We start from the raw sequence: 17,165 nt of genomic DNA on the forward strand, positions 1-17,165 counted from the left end.
TCACAAGTTCCTTCTTTACCAATAGAGTTCAGTGGAACTAACAACCGTAGTAAGCTAACTGCAGATGTGATTCACATCATGTATGTCATGAGCAGATGTACACTTTGATCTTAGCGGCAATAATGCGATTGGGTGCATGTAAATGCACTGATTTGTGATAATCAGCAATGTTTCCCGATCAGCAAATCAGTATATGAAAAAGATCATGTGACACTGCAGACTGGAGTAAAGATACTGAAAAATTCAGCTTTGCCTTATAATTATTTCAATAAATATGTTTAAGTATATTCAAAAAAGAGTATGAAAACTGTTATTTCTTTCTTTCTGTTTTCTATTATTTATTTATTTTACAATTACTTTAAAAAAAAATTTTTTATCAAATTAATCTAGCCTTGGTGAGTAGAAGAGACTTCTCTTGAAAACCATAAAGAAAATATTCCAGATTTTTGACTGGTTGTGAACATACATGAGCAACATTAACAAGATGAACCTCCCTTTCAGCTCAGAGGATGTTGACAGTGCAGGTCCAGGATGAAGAAGAGGAGGAAGAACACGTTTAACAATTTTCTCATAAGCTTGCCATGTGTTATAATAAAAACAATGAACATGACTACAATAATATGCTAAATGTTATTAAAAGATTCCAGTTTGCAAGAAGTCTGAGTGTCTGACTCTACACTAGAGGAACTCTTTTCTGAAGAAGATCAGGTGCTGAGAAGAAGCCTTGTTCTACAGCAAAACACTGCATCAAGCCTCCTGTCCTTCCCTCAGAAGAGCCTGTCTTCTGCTGCTGGGGTAAGAAACACCCTCTTCCTCTTCTCTATCAGCTGTCCAGCACCTAACTCTGCCTCCTCAGCACTGTCTGAAAGAGTCTTCTCCACAGTCAGTAATCACAGATCACAGATTCTTCTGAGAAAGTCGATATGCTTATTTTCTTAAAAGAATTTGTTTTTTCGGGTGGGTCAAATAATACAGGAGAGATGCTAGAAATCTCTATATTGTTCATTTTTCATATCTTTACGCTTTATGAATGTTTTTCTTCTGAGAAGCTCAAAAATTATGGTTCTTTGGTAATTGTTATATTGTTTAGGTTTATCCTCTGATAGTGAGCACAGAGCCCTGATCATGACATGAAAGAAAAAGAAAGAAATCATGTCCATGATTTACTAATTCGTTCCCTCTATGTACTAAAACGTGCACGATTACTTTTACATTTCATTGATTTGCTAAATCGTATGCACAATTTACTAATTCGTTCTCTTGATGTATAAATAGTGTACACGTTTTAGCAAATCGAGGGAATGAAATAGAAAATCGTGCGCATGAATTAGCCTAAATTTTTTCCTGCATGTCGTGTAATTAAAGCACATCACCATCAGACATTTATACCAGGAGCCTCATATATGACGCTCACAGTTTTACTTTGTGCAGTATCTCGGTGCAGTATCTGCTGAATTGTTTCATATCTATTTATCATGTATTTTTTGTTGCACTAAATTATGTTGTATCAATAAGTTTACTGATAATTATTTTTAATTTTCACTAATAACGTCATTAACCATCTCCCCATCTTTAAGACAAAAATTTTCTATTGTTTATATTGTGTAATCTATGAATTGATGTGTTTAGTTTTCTGTGCTCATAACTTAGTAACATTTTGCATGTTTAAAGAACAGGTGCGATGTTCAAAATGTTTTGGCTTCGTATTTGTAGAAAGTAGTGCTGAATAAATATTGATTTGTGAATGAATGCAGTGTGTTTTTGTCTATTTTATATTAGAATGTAATGTTTTTGTATTTGTTTGCATTGCGTGTATGTAAATAATGTATTAACTATGAATCCCCTATAATTAGATTACATAAGGTTTATTTTTGCACCAGAGATGGATTGAGTTTATTAGTTCTTTATGTATTTCAAGGTAATGGTGAGGTGAAAATATGAATTACCAATATGATCCTGTAATGTCACGTCCTCATAACGTGCCAGTTTGGTCGTCAGGACATACTCATCACGTTCCAGCGACGTTCCACTATAACGTCGCCATGACGGATATGGGAATCACAAAGTTACGTCACTGGAACGTTATGTGGTACGTCGCTGAGACCAATATGGTATTTTACCATATTGTAAGGCTTACCTCACAAGTGTTCAGTCGACGGACAGCGAGTGGGTCTGTGTACAGGAAAATTACAATGCCATGCAGATGTGCTGTTCCTGGCTGTGGACAAACAACATCTTTGAATACGCTGCCGAAAGATCCTGACGTCAGGGAAAATGTAGAATTGTCATTTAAGGGTATTAACAATATTACTTTTAATCACTGGCTAATATAAACACATTTGTATAAGAGAATCTTGAAAATATGTCGCCTTTCTAGTAGGATTAAAAATGTTGCCTCATCAATGCTGCATCTTCAAATATGGCCTGTTCATGCATTTTTGTCCTTGGTACACCCCATCATTTCATTGAAATTAGGTAAATAATGTTAAACTGTTAGCATATTAAGCTATAGAATAATTATGCAACAATAATCCGTTTTCAAGTGTCTCGGGTTACAATTTTTTTATTAATTCAAAATAGTTTCACTTTCCATGTGGACACGGGCTGATCCAGTGTTCGTTGTTGTGGTGATGGTTCATTTTCCTCTGATTCCTCATCTGATTCCGGCTCAAACATATAAGGTTTTATCATCGCAAGAGCCATCGCTTCGAATGCATCACCCGCTACTAAACAGTTACGCTCAATCCGCAAATGTTCTGTCAAATGTCGTTAGCCAATCATAACAGTGGGCGTTAACACTGAACTCTTAAAGGGGAAACAACCCAAAACAGACTGTTTGAATCAAAGGATGAGAAACAGGGTGGGAAAATGTCATAATTCACTACATTTTAAAAGTTTTTTTTTTTTTTTTACTATAGTAATACTATAATTGCACCTTGGGGACCATAATAATAAAATAAAAAAACCCATGTCATGACCCCTTTAAAGAACACCACTTTCTCACTTAGGCTATAATAAACACTGTAAACATAGCTAGGCTATTTTTATAATCATTTGGCATTCACATACATCGTGGATATGGAAACATTTGATTTTGTGTCGAATGAGAGACTCAACATTGGTTTCAGTTTGGTTTTAGCCTAAATTAATTAGTTTTTGTTTGTCGTTAATATTGCTATAGCTTCTTATATTTGTAATTCTTGTTCTTTTCTGGATCCAGATACAGCAAACACTAAGCTCATTCTGTTGGAGGAGAACAGTAAGGTGACATATGTGGACGAGGATCAGCCTTACCCAGATCATCCAGAGAGATTTAACAAGCGTCTTGTCCAGTGTAGGGAGCATCTGTCTGGACGCAGTTATTGGGAGGCTGAATTAAGAGGATGATGTATCAGTGACATATAAAGGAATCTGCAGGAAAGGAAAGGGGGCTGAATGTGTGTTTGGATTCAATGAAATCTCCTGGTGTCTTTATTTTTAAAATTGTTCATATATTTATTTTATTTTACATCACAATAACAAGAAATAGACCACTTTCTTGCTCCATCAGTCAATACTAAGAAAAACAAGAAGAAAAAAAACTCCTAAATGTACAGATCACTACCCACAGGAAGGAAAAGACATTACTTTTTTCTTTGGATCTCTGTTTATTGGCAAAACAAATAGGAGGGACAAATACTCAGAAAAAAAAAAAACATCCAGAAGAAATGATTCCATTGAGCGTTTCTTTTTTTGAAAAGTGTGATAAGAAAAAGTGGAAATATATTAAAACACGTATATGTGCATTGCCAAACATTCACTGAATAAACTGCAACAGTTCATGCATCCAGATACAGAGTAAGTGAGTGGGTGAAAATGTTCTGTTAAGCCCGGCTCAAACTGTGAGATTTCGGCCAATGTTTCATCGTCTGAGACAAATTTTGGAAAATCCTAAATGATTTCTATAAGACTATACTAAAATCTGTAGTCTTTGATCGCTGGTTTGAGATGTTCACCGACAGCCAATAATGACCATTGCGATAACATTTTACCTCAGACGAAATTCTGGAAATCACATGATTTGGCACACAGACCTTCAGTGTGATTTTCCCTAAGATAAACGTCAAACTGTCTTAATTTTTCAAGACTAGCCATGATCAGAATTAATGCTAGAGATTTCTACTAAATGCACAAATTCAAAGTCACTGAATGTGTACGAGTTGATAATGTAAATCTCGGGACATGTTTTCTTGCTCACACCTATTTTTAACGTGTCTTGACTGCCGTAGAGTCGGACATTAATGACAACAGAGATCCCACAGTGTGACATGATCATCATGTTTGTACAGTCTGACAAGTACAATCCTAAAGGACTTTTAAAAATCACAAAGTGTGAGCCTGGCTTTATGCAGAGGACACGTTGCACACAAATTACGAGACTGTAGACAAGCGCAATGTGACTCAGACTTGTATTTATTAAAGAACAAAAGAAACAATTTTATAGAGCACAAACAAGAAACATCTCTTACACACTTGAAGATGCAATTCTTTTCTCAGGAACCCAAGACTTTTCCTCTAGTAGGCCAACCAAAGCCTGTTTTATTCTTTCCCAAGGTGTTTTTCTCCATCAGCCCAGAGAACAGAACTAAAGTGGAGAAGACAAACACAGCCTGTCTTCATGTGAACCTAACCATAATTTAGGAACCTTATGATCAAAAGTAAGGTAAAAAAAAAAAAAAAAAGGTAAGATAATGTCCGAAAGCTTATTGACTTGTGCTTTTTCCTTCCACTTGTTACTGGTTTGAGTCTCGGGTCCGGCTGGAATTGTCAGTGTGGGGAGTAAATGACCAGCACTTTCTTACACCCTCAATACCATGACTGAGGTGAGACCACTGAGCAATGCACCAAATCCCTCAACTGCTCCCCAGGTGCCACAGCAATATTGCTGCCCATTTCTCTGGGTGTGTGTTCACTACTGTGTTTGTGCACTTGGATCGGTTAAATGCAGAGCACAAATTTTAAATATGGGTCACCAATTTTGCCCACATCACGTCACTTCGCTTTCAGTATTCGAACGGTGTCATAAATGTACTAAAATCAGGGGTCTCACTGTATGAGTATGAGTTCAGGTGTATCTAAAAGTGATAATGCGTGATAGTTTTTTATTACCATGATTAAATGTAAATGGTCTTCCTCCAAAGTGCAAGTGATTTCTGAAACTGCTGTATTTTGTCAATCTCCTGCCACACTGATTAATACTACAGTTGCTTTCCAGAATGAGTTTGCAAATGACATTTTAGATCTCTTGGATATGTGAAACTCTTTTCACACTTTAGACAAGTGTAAGCCTTCTCTCCAGTGTGAATTCTCATGTGCATGTTAAGGTTTCCTTTGTGTGTGAAACCTTTTTCACAATGTGGACATGTGAAAGGCCTTTCTCCAGTGTGAGTTCTAATGTGAATCTCAAGGATTGATTTGCTTGTCCAAGCCTTTCCACAGTGATGGCACATGAAAGGCTTCTCCCTGGTGTGAGTTTTTAAGTGAATCATCAGGTCATTCCCATCTGTGAAACTTCTCCTACACTCATTACATTTAAAACAGTTCTCTCTTGTGTGAATCTTCATGTGCTGATTGAGGTTTTCTTTACATCTGAAACTCTTTCCACACTGACCACATACAAATGGCTTCTCTCCAATGTGAACTCGCATATGAGTCTTGAGACATTCTTTTCGTGAGTAGCTCTTCCGACAAAGTGTGCAGGTAAAAGGTTTCTCACCAGTGTGAATTCTCATGTGGGCATTACAGTTTCCTTTATGTGCAAAACTCTGTCCACAGTGTTGGCATTTGTAAGGCTTTTCTCCAGTGTGAACTCTTATGTGGGTATTAAGGTTTTCTTTATGTGTAAAACTCAGTCCACACTGTTGACAGGTGAAAGGCTTTTCTCCGGTATGAATTCTCATGTGGATTTTAAGGCTTTGTTTTTGAGTGAAACTCTTACCACATTGATGGCAAGTAAAAGAACTATTCGACGTGGTTTTCTGAACGGAAATCTTTTCATTCTGAGTGGAATTCTCTCCAGTCATGAAATGATGGTGTTTCTCATACTGATCTTTCTCCTCCGTCTCATTCAGTTCTCGGCTCTCCACTTTCAGCACCATCTGGTCTAAAGTGAAAAAAGACAAATAAAAGTTAACACAAGTTTAATGGCACTCCGCAACTTACATCAAAACCAACCTGAAGCATTGAAGGGATAGTTCACCCAAACATTTACTTTGTTCTATTGAACACAAAATAAGATATTTTGTAGAATGCTGGTTACTTAACAATTGATGGTAGCTATTATGTATTTTGATTTCCATACAGGCTTGGAACAAGTGGAGTCGAAGTTAATGGTCACAGAAAGGTCATTTTTGCATGAACTATCATTTTAAAGCAACAAAGCCAACATGTATGCTAGATCCTATACCCACTAAGCTACAGAAACAGAAGTTGCTTATCTCAGAATCACTTCACAATATTAAGTATAAATGTTTGCTTTCTTTAGGACACATCTAAAAAAAACTTCAGTCAAGCACAGCTGGCAGTTATCAAACCCCCTTATCACTTTACCAGGATAATTTGTTTATTACAGTGCCCTCAACCATGTTCAGTTTTGCTGAGAAATGGTACTTCAGTCAGTATTTCAGCCCTATAATAGCACAGAAACCTCCCAATTACAGTGACAACTTTCTTCTAATGTCATTAGTTCTTTTGACAGCATAAACTACAACATTTTCTTGGATAGCTTGAGAACTATGTTGGCATTAATGGACAATCATTAGCATGGTTTAGGTCTCATCTATCTGACTGCTAAAACTTTGTTTGTGTGAATGAGGATGTTTCATCAAACACAAGTATTGTGTGCCACAGGGCTCAGTATTAGGTCTTCTGCTTTTCTCCTTGTATACAGTTCCCTTATGGGACATTTTCATTTGTTTTCACTGGTCTGATTATGATACGTTACATTTCCACACAGCTTGTAAAAAACTGCACAAATCTCTACAAGTTGGCGGAGTGAGGCACATAACATGGGATGAATAGTAATTTTAATCTATTGAAGTCCTTCTAAAATGTGAGAGATTGTTTGAGAGTCACAACTATGGCTGTGTTTACACTGGTACAAAAAATCAGATTTTTTTGCAGACATTAGACACTGAATTTGTTGCATATGTGCAAACACAAAAATCCACACAAGATCTGTTTTTTACGCATCAAATCTGGCCCACTTCCAAATGTGGATTCTAATAGGAAACATATTAAATATCTGGTCATCCGATGTACATCTAAACACGTATATGATTTCCGTCAGAATTCTGCATCACTACAATGCAAAGGTGGCACATTGACCCATAAAGACTAGGGATGGTCCCAATAATTTTTTTTGAGCTTCAAAATTTCAGTAATAATCAAAACCAAATATCATACGTTTCGGAGGGAGGGGGCTAAACATATTATTTTCTCTAATAAAGGCAGGAATCTCTGTGTGTCTGTTCGTTTGCATTTTTGTTATAAGTAGAAAAATATCACCTGTGCTTTTAAAACAGTATGCGACAGCAATGGGAAACTCTATATATTCATGCATTGTGCACATGTCAAAAGAGTAAATCCAATCAGAAACTTCTGACATTAACGCGCATATCATCCCGATCACTTTATTTAGCGTTCATGTAAACACCACATTCGGATTTGTTAATCAAAATGAATTCATTCTGATGGAAGCAAAAATTGTCCATGTAAACGCACCTATTGTCCAGACAATGAGATACCTCATCAAAGCTTGTGCATGTGGAAAGCAGGGCTGGGTATCGTTAGGGATTTAACAATTCGATTTCGATTCTTGAGGCTTTGATTCGATTTTGATTGGATATTGATTTATCAGCTTCGATATCGATTCAATAATAAGTAAATACACACGTAATTAAGAACTTGAGTATATTTTTAAATAATGTGTGCAGTATTACCAATGTTTAAGAACAAATTGACCCCAGCATGTTTCCTGTCATGGTTTATTTAGAAGAACAAACTGTACAATATTGTACATGTGTTGAATACAAATAACAACTATAACAAACAGGTGCTTTATTAACACCTCTAAAGTGCATGTAACTGTAAGTAGCAGAAAGTATATTTCTTCCTATACATTCAAGTTATAAAAGAAATGTAAACATAAGCTGATCAGAGAACCTTTGGCTTATTTACTGTGCCTATGTGGGATACATTACAGACATTTCCATCATATAGCTCATAACCTTTTAGTACAATAACATTTTAACTCTGAAGCATTTGTTATCAAACTAGTGCACATGCAGGTTTTTGTTTGCTCAGGCGTCAGTGCACTTCTCTGGGCTGTGACAATGTCACCAGCTGTTGAGAAGACTCTCTCAGCTCGTACACTACTACCAGGAATACAGAGGTATCACTTAGCTTGGTATGACCTAAGAGGGAATTCCACCTCATGTTCCTTCCACCAGCTGAGTGGAATAGTTCTGGGTGGTACTGGTTTTACCTCTTTGTACTTCATCACCTCATCTACTGCATCATCTCATTTTTATGGAGTCTGCTTCTGAAGTTTTTGTCTGCCCAAGGAGATCTGCTAATGCACAAGAGTCTCTTTTCTTCTTGGTTGGGGGTCCAGAGTCCTCAGTTGGTTCTGCTTCACTGCTTTCTCAACAGAGTTGACCAATAAATGCAGAGGCCAAAAGAATTGTATTGTAAATAGTTATCACCCTTTTCGAAATAGTGTATATAAAAATATAGTTAGGTTTAAATTCATAATTGCGGTGTATCAATAATAAAAATACATAGTTTTTATTCACACTATACAGTAATTACTGAGCTTTTTTCAGTTGCCAGTGTCTTGTTATCAGTGAATTGGGCGAAGACTTCCTCACGCTCATCATCAGTCAAAAAAGGCAGGGCCTTAAAGCGTGGGTCCAAGGCAGAAGCTAAGTAGAGTTGATCCTTTAAGCCTGTGTACCTTAAAATGAATGTAATACATTTCTATTACAAAAAATATATTAAAATTATCATTATGAAATTAGAATAATTCAAAACAACTGTCTCATAATAAAGTGTCAATGATAATAAATACCTTTTCTGGAGATCCTGATGCACAGCAGATTTCATCTCCTTCACCATCTCAGGATCACTTGGGGCCGGATGCACCTCTTCCAGAAGCCTTGCTCTCAGAGGGACGATGACAGAGAGAGTTGGGGTTCTTGAGCGGCTTCAGAGCCAATGCAACAGCCTCTGCTGCTGTTATGTCTGCCTCTTTAAGGGAGCTCAGATCTTTCTCTTGTTTTCTTATCGCAGGGGCAATAGTGCAGCAGAGATAGCAGCTTGCTGTTCTAAAAATCTTTCCACCATGTCAAATGCACTTTTCCAATGTGTTGGTACATCGGTCATTAACTTGTGCTGTGGCAGGACCAGCAGTTTCTGGGGGGTTTTTTGTTTGTGGCTGGCTATGGTGCTCCGGTGGAAAAATGCGGAGATCCGACTCAGTCTGGCTAGAAGCATTGATACTGCAGGCATCTCGGGAGCAGCCTGTGATGCCAAGTTTAGGACATGTGCAAAACATGTGCAATGTCTCTGTGCGATGTCTCTGTCAGTCTAACTTCTCGTAGCTGCGTTATCTGTTACAACTGCTTGCACTTTGTCATTCAAACCCCATTCATTCATTGCCTTGGTGAGCAATTTAGCAATATTGTTCCCTGTGTGGCTTTCAAAGAGTGCTCTGGTCTGCAGGATGTTTGACACAAAAACCCAATCAGTTGAAATAAAATGAGACGCGATGGTTACGTACGGGTCGGTTGCTCTCAAGGTCCAGCCATCGCAGGTAAGCTCCACTTTTTCCACCGACATTAAGAACTCCAAAACCTCCATCTATACCTACATGTAAAGCTTTGGCATGGCCATTTCTGTAATGCGTTTACGCGTAGGTATAGTGTACCGTGGCTCAAGTGTGTTGACCATGTATCAACAACACTATATGAGCGTAACCCCTCTTTCACACTGCAAGCGTGAGCGGCACGCGAGCAGTGCTTTTTTTTTTTTCGGCGTCCAAGTTAATCAATGAGTGCATTCACACCGGGACCAGGAGCAGCGTGTGAGCATCAAGCAGGAGCGTCGCGTGAACAGCAGTGCAGCGGGGGTTTCGGCGTTCGGTCTATTTTTGCTCACGTTCAATTAAAGTGAAAGCACACTTTTGATGAACAAAATTAATGTGATTTGACAAAACGTGCTCAAAATGCACAGAATAAGCATGTCGAGAGATTTAACAACAATGCCAATGTCCTGTGTTTTAACAATTATGCCAGAAAAGAAAATTAAGTATAACAAATATGTATTTACCCATTTAACCGTTTTAATTAATCGTTATGGGTGAAAGTATGGTGTATTGTTATAAAAACAAATGTTATCTTCTGTGCACGAACGGAGCCTGAAGGAAATTTACAGTGAAAGGCTTTGTCGAGTCGTGTCTGTTTAGAATCAACCGGCTTAGCCACGCTGGATTGTTTTTGCTGCATTAGATCTGCATGGTGTCGAGCTAGGTGGTTGTGCAAGTTAGTTGTGTTGTTAGAATATTTAAGAACAGTGTGACAATGCTTACAGACCATGTTTTTATTATCCACCTCTTCATTTGTTCATGGCTTACAGTGGTGGATACTGCAGTTGATTTTTCCTATTGTATGTTGCGGTGGCAAGTGACGTAAGCGGTGGCAGGTGATGTGAGCAGTTTCCAGCTCATTACGCCCCTTAGCGCGGGCTACCACGCCCTTGGCAGTATAAAACCATCTTGTTCCGTCAAAATGACTGTGAGTCAGGAGTTGGAATTGCAAGAAAACGACCAGGAAAGACTATTATAGCATCTATTTACCATAGCATTTATATACTTTAGATTATTTTGTGTAGCCTATGTAGTTAATTAGCATAGTCGTTAGTGTAACGTTTGTATTGTTAGAAGCATAGTTAGTTAGTAGCATAGTATTTCATCAGTTAAGATAGCTTCAAGTTAGCGTAGATTTGTATTTATTTACAGTGGTCAGGATGGTACGTAGGTGTAGTGTTGCTGGTTGCGACAGCACTGCTGGATTGCAGTTTTCCAGCAGACTTTAAAATTAGGCACCAGTGGTTGCATGCACTTGGCCTGGAAGACCGCGAGTTCCCGCCTGGAGCTTGAGTGTGCAAACGGCATTTTACGCAGGATTGCTTCTCCAACGCAGTGGAGGTGGAAATGGGCTTCTCCACACAGCTCACGCTGAAAAGCGGCGCGGTGCGGGAGTTAATAAGACTGCAGTTTGAATAATTAATATGGCTCAGGCCACAGACACCTCTACATCCTCCACTTCAGGTAAATGTGGGGGAGAAAAGTCCTCTACTTCAAATGAATGCTCTGTTGCTAAGCTACTTGCGTCATTACAGTCACTCTCCATTTTAGCGTCTCTGACAGCAGCTGTCAATCAATCCGTCACTGCGTGTCTCAGGTTCACGCCCCACGCACTCAGCCCCGCCCTCGGTTCATCCCCTCTATCTCCGCTGTGCTCTGCCCACTTTTCAGCGTTTTTCAAATATTGCCAGTGGGTGGAGTCAGGTTCTGACCAGGGGTTTAGTTACCTTTAAAAAATGTTTTGTATAACATCACATAGTAAAAACACTTAACAGCACAGATTTTCCTACATATTGCAACTAAGCAGTGTGTTTTTCTCCACATGTTTGACTGACTGTATTTTATTAAGACGAACTTTTAACTGCAATTAAAACCAACAAGCTTCACTACAAGGCTACTTACTTGCGCATTCTCTCTCTTCGGTTAATTCGTTCAAATTCATTCAAATAAATATAATCTTACAGCACAACTTCATTTCACTTTAAAATTATATGTCTAATCTGTAGCTAAAATAGCAAATGAAAATTACCATTATTTTCAGGTTTTTATCCATTCAGTCAGATTTTGTGCTGCAAAATATCCATTACAGCTGTCCATGCAGGCAAATAATAATATCCACTCAACGTTAATTATATGTCCATAATAAATTGAATGTAAACAGCCGGGCCAATAAAATCAGATATGGTCTAAAGATGTAAATGCAGCTTAAGCCTAGTGTAAACAATGCACATCCATGCAGATACGTTCAACCACAATGAACACATAAATGTACTAATATTAATAGAATCATAATATAATACTTACAAACAAAAACTTAATTGCTTATGACATCATAAGTAGTCATTTAACACACATATATATATATATATATATATATATATATATATACATACATACATACATACATACATATATATTAGGGGTGTAACGGTTCACAAAATTCACGGTTCGGTTCGATACGATACACTGATGTCACGGTTCGGTTCGGTTCGGTACGTTTTAGATACAGCAAAATGTAAAAACATCTCAACTTTTCAGAATGCTGCAAGCGCACCGCGGGTCATGTGACAAGAACTAACCAATCAGCTTCATCCTTTCCCGTAACAACGTTGAAAACTCAGCCAAGATGAAGGAACAGCTGTTCACAGTTGTATATGGATTGCAATTTTGAAATAAATTTAGTAGCAGAGCTACTGCAAGCGATTTTTAGAGCTTGCAAATCCATTTATCATTCGCTGAAATTTCCGCGTCTCATGGAGAGAGCACGTCATTGTTGCTTAGCAAAGACAGACGCCTCATGAGCGCTTCTGCCCGAGCGCTTTGGAAAGGAGGAGAAAGACGCGCTTAGCGTTTTCCACGCGTTTTTAGGCGCGATATGTGAACGGCCCCTAAGGCGCTCGCTCACTCAGCACGCGCTGAAGGCTCGTTGCAAAATGTCGAATGCATTTAACAGACCAGAAATATAAGATCCTAAAATAACCAACAGGTCTGGTGTGGGTGCACTTTGGATTCCCTGTAAGCTATAATACCGGTGTCTAAATGCTGCAGGGATAGTTTGTTGCGTGCTTGTTTCTCATTTTTTTCGTCTTTTCCCAGATACTGACACAATAAGGTGATGTCAGCGTAAATGAGTTGACATGTTTCAAGTTTTCCCGCTGGTGTTTTTTTTTTTTTTTTTTTGTATTCCCGCTGGTGTACCCTGTCATGTTGCAGATGCGACATACCGTTGTTTTTTTATCCACCACTCTCTTGCCATCACCATTATAGCTTAAAGGGAATCCAAAGTGCACCCAAACACCAGACCTGTTGGTTACTGGAGGATCTTCTTTTTTCTGGTATGTTAAACACATTGGCCATTTTGCAACGAGCCTTCAGCGCGTACTGAGTGAGCGAGCGCCTGACTGAGTAGTACCCTAACATAAACATATAAGTTGGTGTTTTTTTCTTCTTCGGGAGTGTCAGGGGCGTTGCCTGTTACGTCGTTTGGGTTATTGGGCTACCTTGTTGAACGCATATCATTATATTTCTCTCTTTTTTTTTTTTTTTTTTTTTTTTTTAATATAATGAATTAGTCCAACGAACCGTTCGGTATACATAATGCGTACCGCGTACCGAACCGAAAGCGTCGTACCGAACGGTTCAATACGAATACGCGTATCGTTACACCCCTAATATATATATATATATATATATATATATATATATATATATATATACATACATACATACTTTACAGTCTTATTTAGGTCTCTTTTATACTTTATAAGAAAACTTGCTCAAAGCACATTGCACACTTAAGTTTTTCACCTCATGCCTTCATAGACAATTATACATCACTTATAAATTATTCCATAAAAGAAAATAAATTATGGAGATTGATATGGTTTGGAGTTGATAAAATGTGCTTGGAAAATCTTTGGTTAGGTGTTGATTAATGTGTACTTGAGCCTTACTAATGTGAAACAAAACCGACCTGTTTGTTCATCTTGTTTGATTCTGAACGCTTCTTCAATCTTCAGGTCTTCACTCTCCTCTTTAATAAAAGTCATCTTTAAACTGTGTGTCACGTGGATCTCAGTTGATTCACCAGGAGTTTCTCCTGTGTGTTTGAACATAATGATAGTTATAAAAAATAAATCCAAAATATCGGAGTGCCTCCCAACAGTCAGCGAAGCACACTGGTAAAGAAACAAGTCAGAGTGGTGGTTAATGGCCTTAAATGACTTGATAAGCCAAAATCACTCACAACATTACAAATTTATAAAATATTGCTAATTAGACACTTCATGTTTATGTTTTTATGTTTTAAATTAGGTACTTATCGATTTGTAGATTACATGAATAGATTGCATGTTCGTGAAAACATTCGCAGTCTATAATTGCTGTTTTCACATGTTTGTGTTTGTTCTTCTCGTTGCATTCAGACTGATTCGAGCGATTCAAAATAGTGAATCATTTCACTAAACAATAGATTCAATTGACTCGTGGTTTCGAACAGCTCCGGTTCTTCATTACTACTTTAATGAAGAATGAAATGACCGAGGCCGATTTTACTCTACTGATGACGAATTGGGGAGAAAAATGAGACGCACCTTTTCTGTTATTCACGTGTGGATGCGCTTTACCCATAAAACAACGTTTATTAATGTTAGACAAAGTATTACAATGTTGCATTCAGTGATAATTAAGCCATTTAACATCGCTTGTAAAAAAAAAAATAATAATAATAATAATAAAGAATAGAAGAAAGAAGTTAAATTACCTTAACGGCAAGCGGGTTGCACACTTTGAACACTTTTAAATGTAAAAACGCAAACCTTTCCTCAGCCGAATCACAACAGATGCAGAGCAGCGCGGCGCATGCTTATGACGTCAAAACGACAGACGAAAATAAAAGTCCCGGTGACGCGTTAATGTCTCAAATAAAAAAATGCACATGTCTATATATATAATATGGCATAACATAATCTACATGTGCTGGATAAATCAGATCAGGGCAGGTCTCTCTCTCTCTCTATATATATATATTTGCCTCTGTAAATCTAATACTTTCTTATTATTTCTAATTAGTATTTCTGTTATTTTTAACTTACAACTCATTTTGCACTAAATGTTTAATCCTTTTAATATATTTTTATTTTGCTATTATTCTTTTTTCTTTCTGTTAATACATATGTACACTATTTGTAAGCGGCCCAGCTGCAACTGCTTTGGCAAAACAAATGTACGGTTTTTGTTATGCCAATAAAGCACACCTACATTGAAATTGAAATTGAGAGAGAGAGACACACACAGGTTAGAGATAATGATGGACAGTTGTAGGTTGTATGTTTGTCTGTTTGTGTTATATAGTATGTATTCAAAAAAGCATTTCACATTTATTTCTAAATTATTATTAAAAAAAATATTTTTGTTGTTTCTAAATATTAATATCATTAATAAAGAATTGTTATCTCTTCATATTGTATTTATTTGTATTGTATTGTTGTGTTTTCCTGAAATTAGTAAGATGTCATTCTTAAGTGGCAAACACATAAGCTGAACTGAATTCCTTCAGTTTTACTGCAGAGTGACTTTGATGCAGCTATAGATGTGTAGATTGCCATTCCAGGATCTTTACATGATACCCTTGTCATGTGCCGATCGCTATTGTACCCATTCCAATTTGCCTATCCCCGCAATAGGTCAACAGAGGAAGCCATCTCAACGGCCAGCTCAGCCAGCTTGGAATCAGCACACCCATCTGCAACTGGATTCTAGATTTTCTGACTAACAGATCTCAGTCTGTTAAGTTAGATAACCTCTCCTCTTCCATCATCACCCTGAACACCGGCGTGCCACAGGGCTGCGTGCTGAGCCCTCTCCCGTACTCCCGCTTTACCCATGATTGCGTTCCTGTATATGGCTCCAACACCATAATCAAATTTGCAGATGACGCCATGGTGGAAGGTCTGATCAAGGATGATGATGAGTGAGTCTACAGGGATGAGGTGCAGCACCTGGCTGTGTGGTGTGCCACCAACAATCTGGAACTAAACACCCAGAAGACTAAGGAGATCATTGTGGAATTCAGGTGGACTAGGAGTCATGCGCACACACCCATCTACATCAACAGAGTTTCAAGTTCCTTGGCATCCAGATCTCAGATGACCTCACCTGGTCCCTTTACACCTCCACCCTAGTCAAAAAGGCACAGCAGCACCTTTACTTCTTACGGGGCCTTAAGAAAGTTCACCTGAATCCCAGGATCCTTGTGGAATTCTACCGCTGTACCATTGAGAGCATACTCACAAACTGCATCTAAGTATGGTACAGCAATTATTCCGTATCGGACCACAAAGCACTCCAGCGGGTCTTGAAATTTGCTCAACAGATCACAGGCACTCAGTTAACTATCATTGAGAACATTTATCACAAGCGCTGTCTGGGCAGGGCAAGAAACGTCATTAAGGATGCCCCTCACCCTAACCATGGTCTTTTCACCCTCCTTCCATCCGGCAGGCGTTACAGGAGCCTACACTCTCACACTAGTAGGATCAAGAAAGCTTCTTCCCCGAGGCTGTGACACTTCTGAACTCCACACCACCAATCTAACCTGCACCTGCTTTATTACTGCTCTGGTCACAGTACTTTACATGCATGTACAGTATTGTTCAAAATAATAGCAGTACAATGTGACTAACCAGAATAATCAAGGTTTTTAGTATATTTTTTATTGCTACGTGGCAAACAAGTTACCAGTAGGTTCAGTAGATTGTCAGAAAACAAACAAGACCCAGCATTCATGATATGCACGCTCTTAAGGCTGTGCAATTGGGCAATTAGTTGAAAGGGGTGTGTTCAAAAAAATAGCAGTGTCTACCTTTGACTGTACAAACTCAAAACTATTTTGTACAAACATTTTTTTTCTTCTGGGATTTAGCAATCCTGTGAATCACTAAACTAATATTTAGTTGTATGACCACAGTTTTTTAAAACTGCTTGACATCTGTGTGGCATGGAGTCAACCAACTTGTGGCACTTCTCAGCTGTTATTCCACTCCATGATTCTTTAACAACATTCCACAATTAATTCACATTTCTTGGTTTTGCTTCAGAAACAGCATTTTTGATATCACCCCACAAGTTCTCAATTGGATTAAGGTCTGGAGATTGGGCTGGCCACTACATAACATTAATTTTGTTGGTTTGGAACCAAGACTTTGCCCGTTTACTAGTGTGTTTTGGGTCATTGTCTTGTTGAAACAACCATTTCAAGGGC

The 17,165-nt window shown here is 38.1% G+C and overlaps 1 protein-coding gene and 1 long non-coding RNA gene across 4 annotated transcripts in view; one reads left to right on the forward strand and one right to left on the reverse strand.

Annotated features, from left to right (window-relative positions):
• The window catches only part of LOC127956117 (uncharacterized), a 4,123-nt gene extending 2,374 nt beyond the window's left edge, over positions 1 to 1,749 (forward strand). The window contains exon 2 of the long non-coding RNA XR_008153483.1: positions 502 to 1,749. This is a non-coding gene — a long non-coding RNA (uncharacterized LOC127956117). The remainder of the gene's footprint in view (positions 1 to 501) is intronic.
• Positions 1,750 to 4,148: 2,399 nt separating this feature from the next.
• Positions 4,149 to 16,492, reverse strand: LOC127956010 (gastrula zinc finger protein XlCGF8.2DB-like). 3 transcript variants are annotated; one of them, XM_052553757.1, is made up of 4 exons: positions 14,497 to 16,492; positions 13,878 to 14,003; positions 5,978 to 6,142; positions 4,149 to 4,624 (listed from the first exon to the last, which is right to left on the reverse strand). In XM_052553757.1, exons 1-4 carry the CDS (start codon positions 14,576 to 14,578, stop codon positions 4,533 to 4,535), a joined length of 465 nt encoding a protein of 154 aa, XP_052409717.1. In that variant the 5' UTR covers positions 14,579 to 16,492; the 3' UTR covers positions 4,149 to 4,532. The 3 variants fall into 3 exon arrangements, with proteins under 3 accessions (XP_052409717.1, XP_052409715.1, XP_052409716.1); XM_052553755.1 differs by having other exon boundaries at positions 4,368 to 6,142; positions 14,497 to 16,485; XM_052553756.1 differs by lacking the exon at positions 14,497 to 16,492 and having other exon boundaries at positions 4,370 to 6,142; positions 13,878 to 14,207.
• Between the last annotated feature and the right edge of the window lie 673 nt (positions 16,493 to 17,165).

Source organism: Carassius gibelio, chromosome B4, assembly GCF_023724105.1.
Source record: "Carassius gibelio isolate Cgi1373 ecotype wild population from Czech Republic chromosome B4, carGib1.2-hapl.c, whole genome shotgun sequence".
NCBI lineage: Eukaryota > Metazoa > Chordata > Actinopteri > Cypriniformes > Cyprinidae > Carassius > Carassius gibelio.

What these genes read in the sequence shown, in the direction of transcription:
- LOC127956010 (XM_052553755.1), bottom strand. Translation starts at nt 14,578, where the DNA reads ATGCAACATTGTAATACTTTGTCTAACATTAATAAACGTTGTTTTATG. An exon ending in ACACGTGAATAACAGAAAAG is followed by an intron (nt 14,004 to 14,496) that starts GTGCGTCTCATT and finishes TCAAACACACAG; the next exon opens with GAGAAACTCCTGGTGAATCA. An exon ending in CAAACAAGATGAACAAACAG is followed by an intron (nt 6,143 to 13,877) that starts GTCGGTTTTGTT and finishes TTTTCACTTTAG; the next exon opens with ACCAGATGGTGCTGAAAGTG.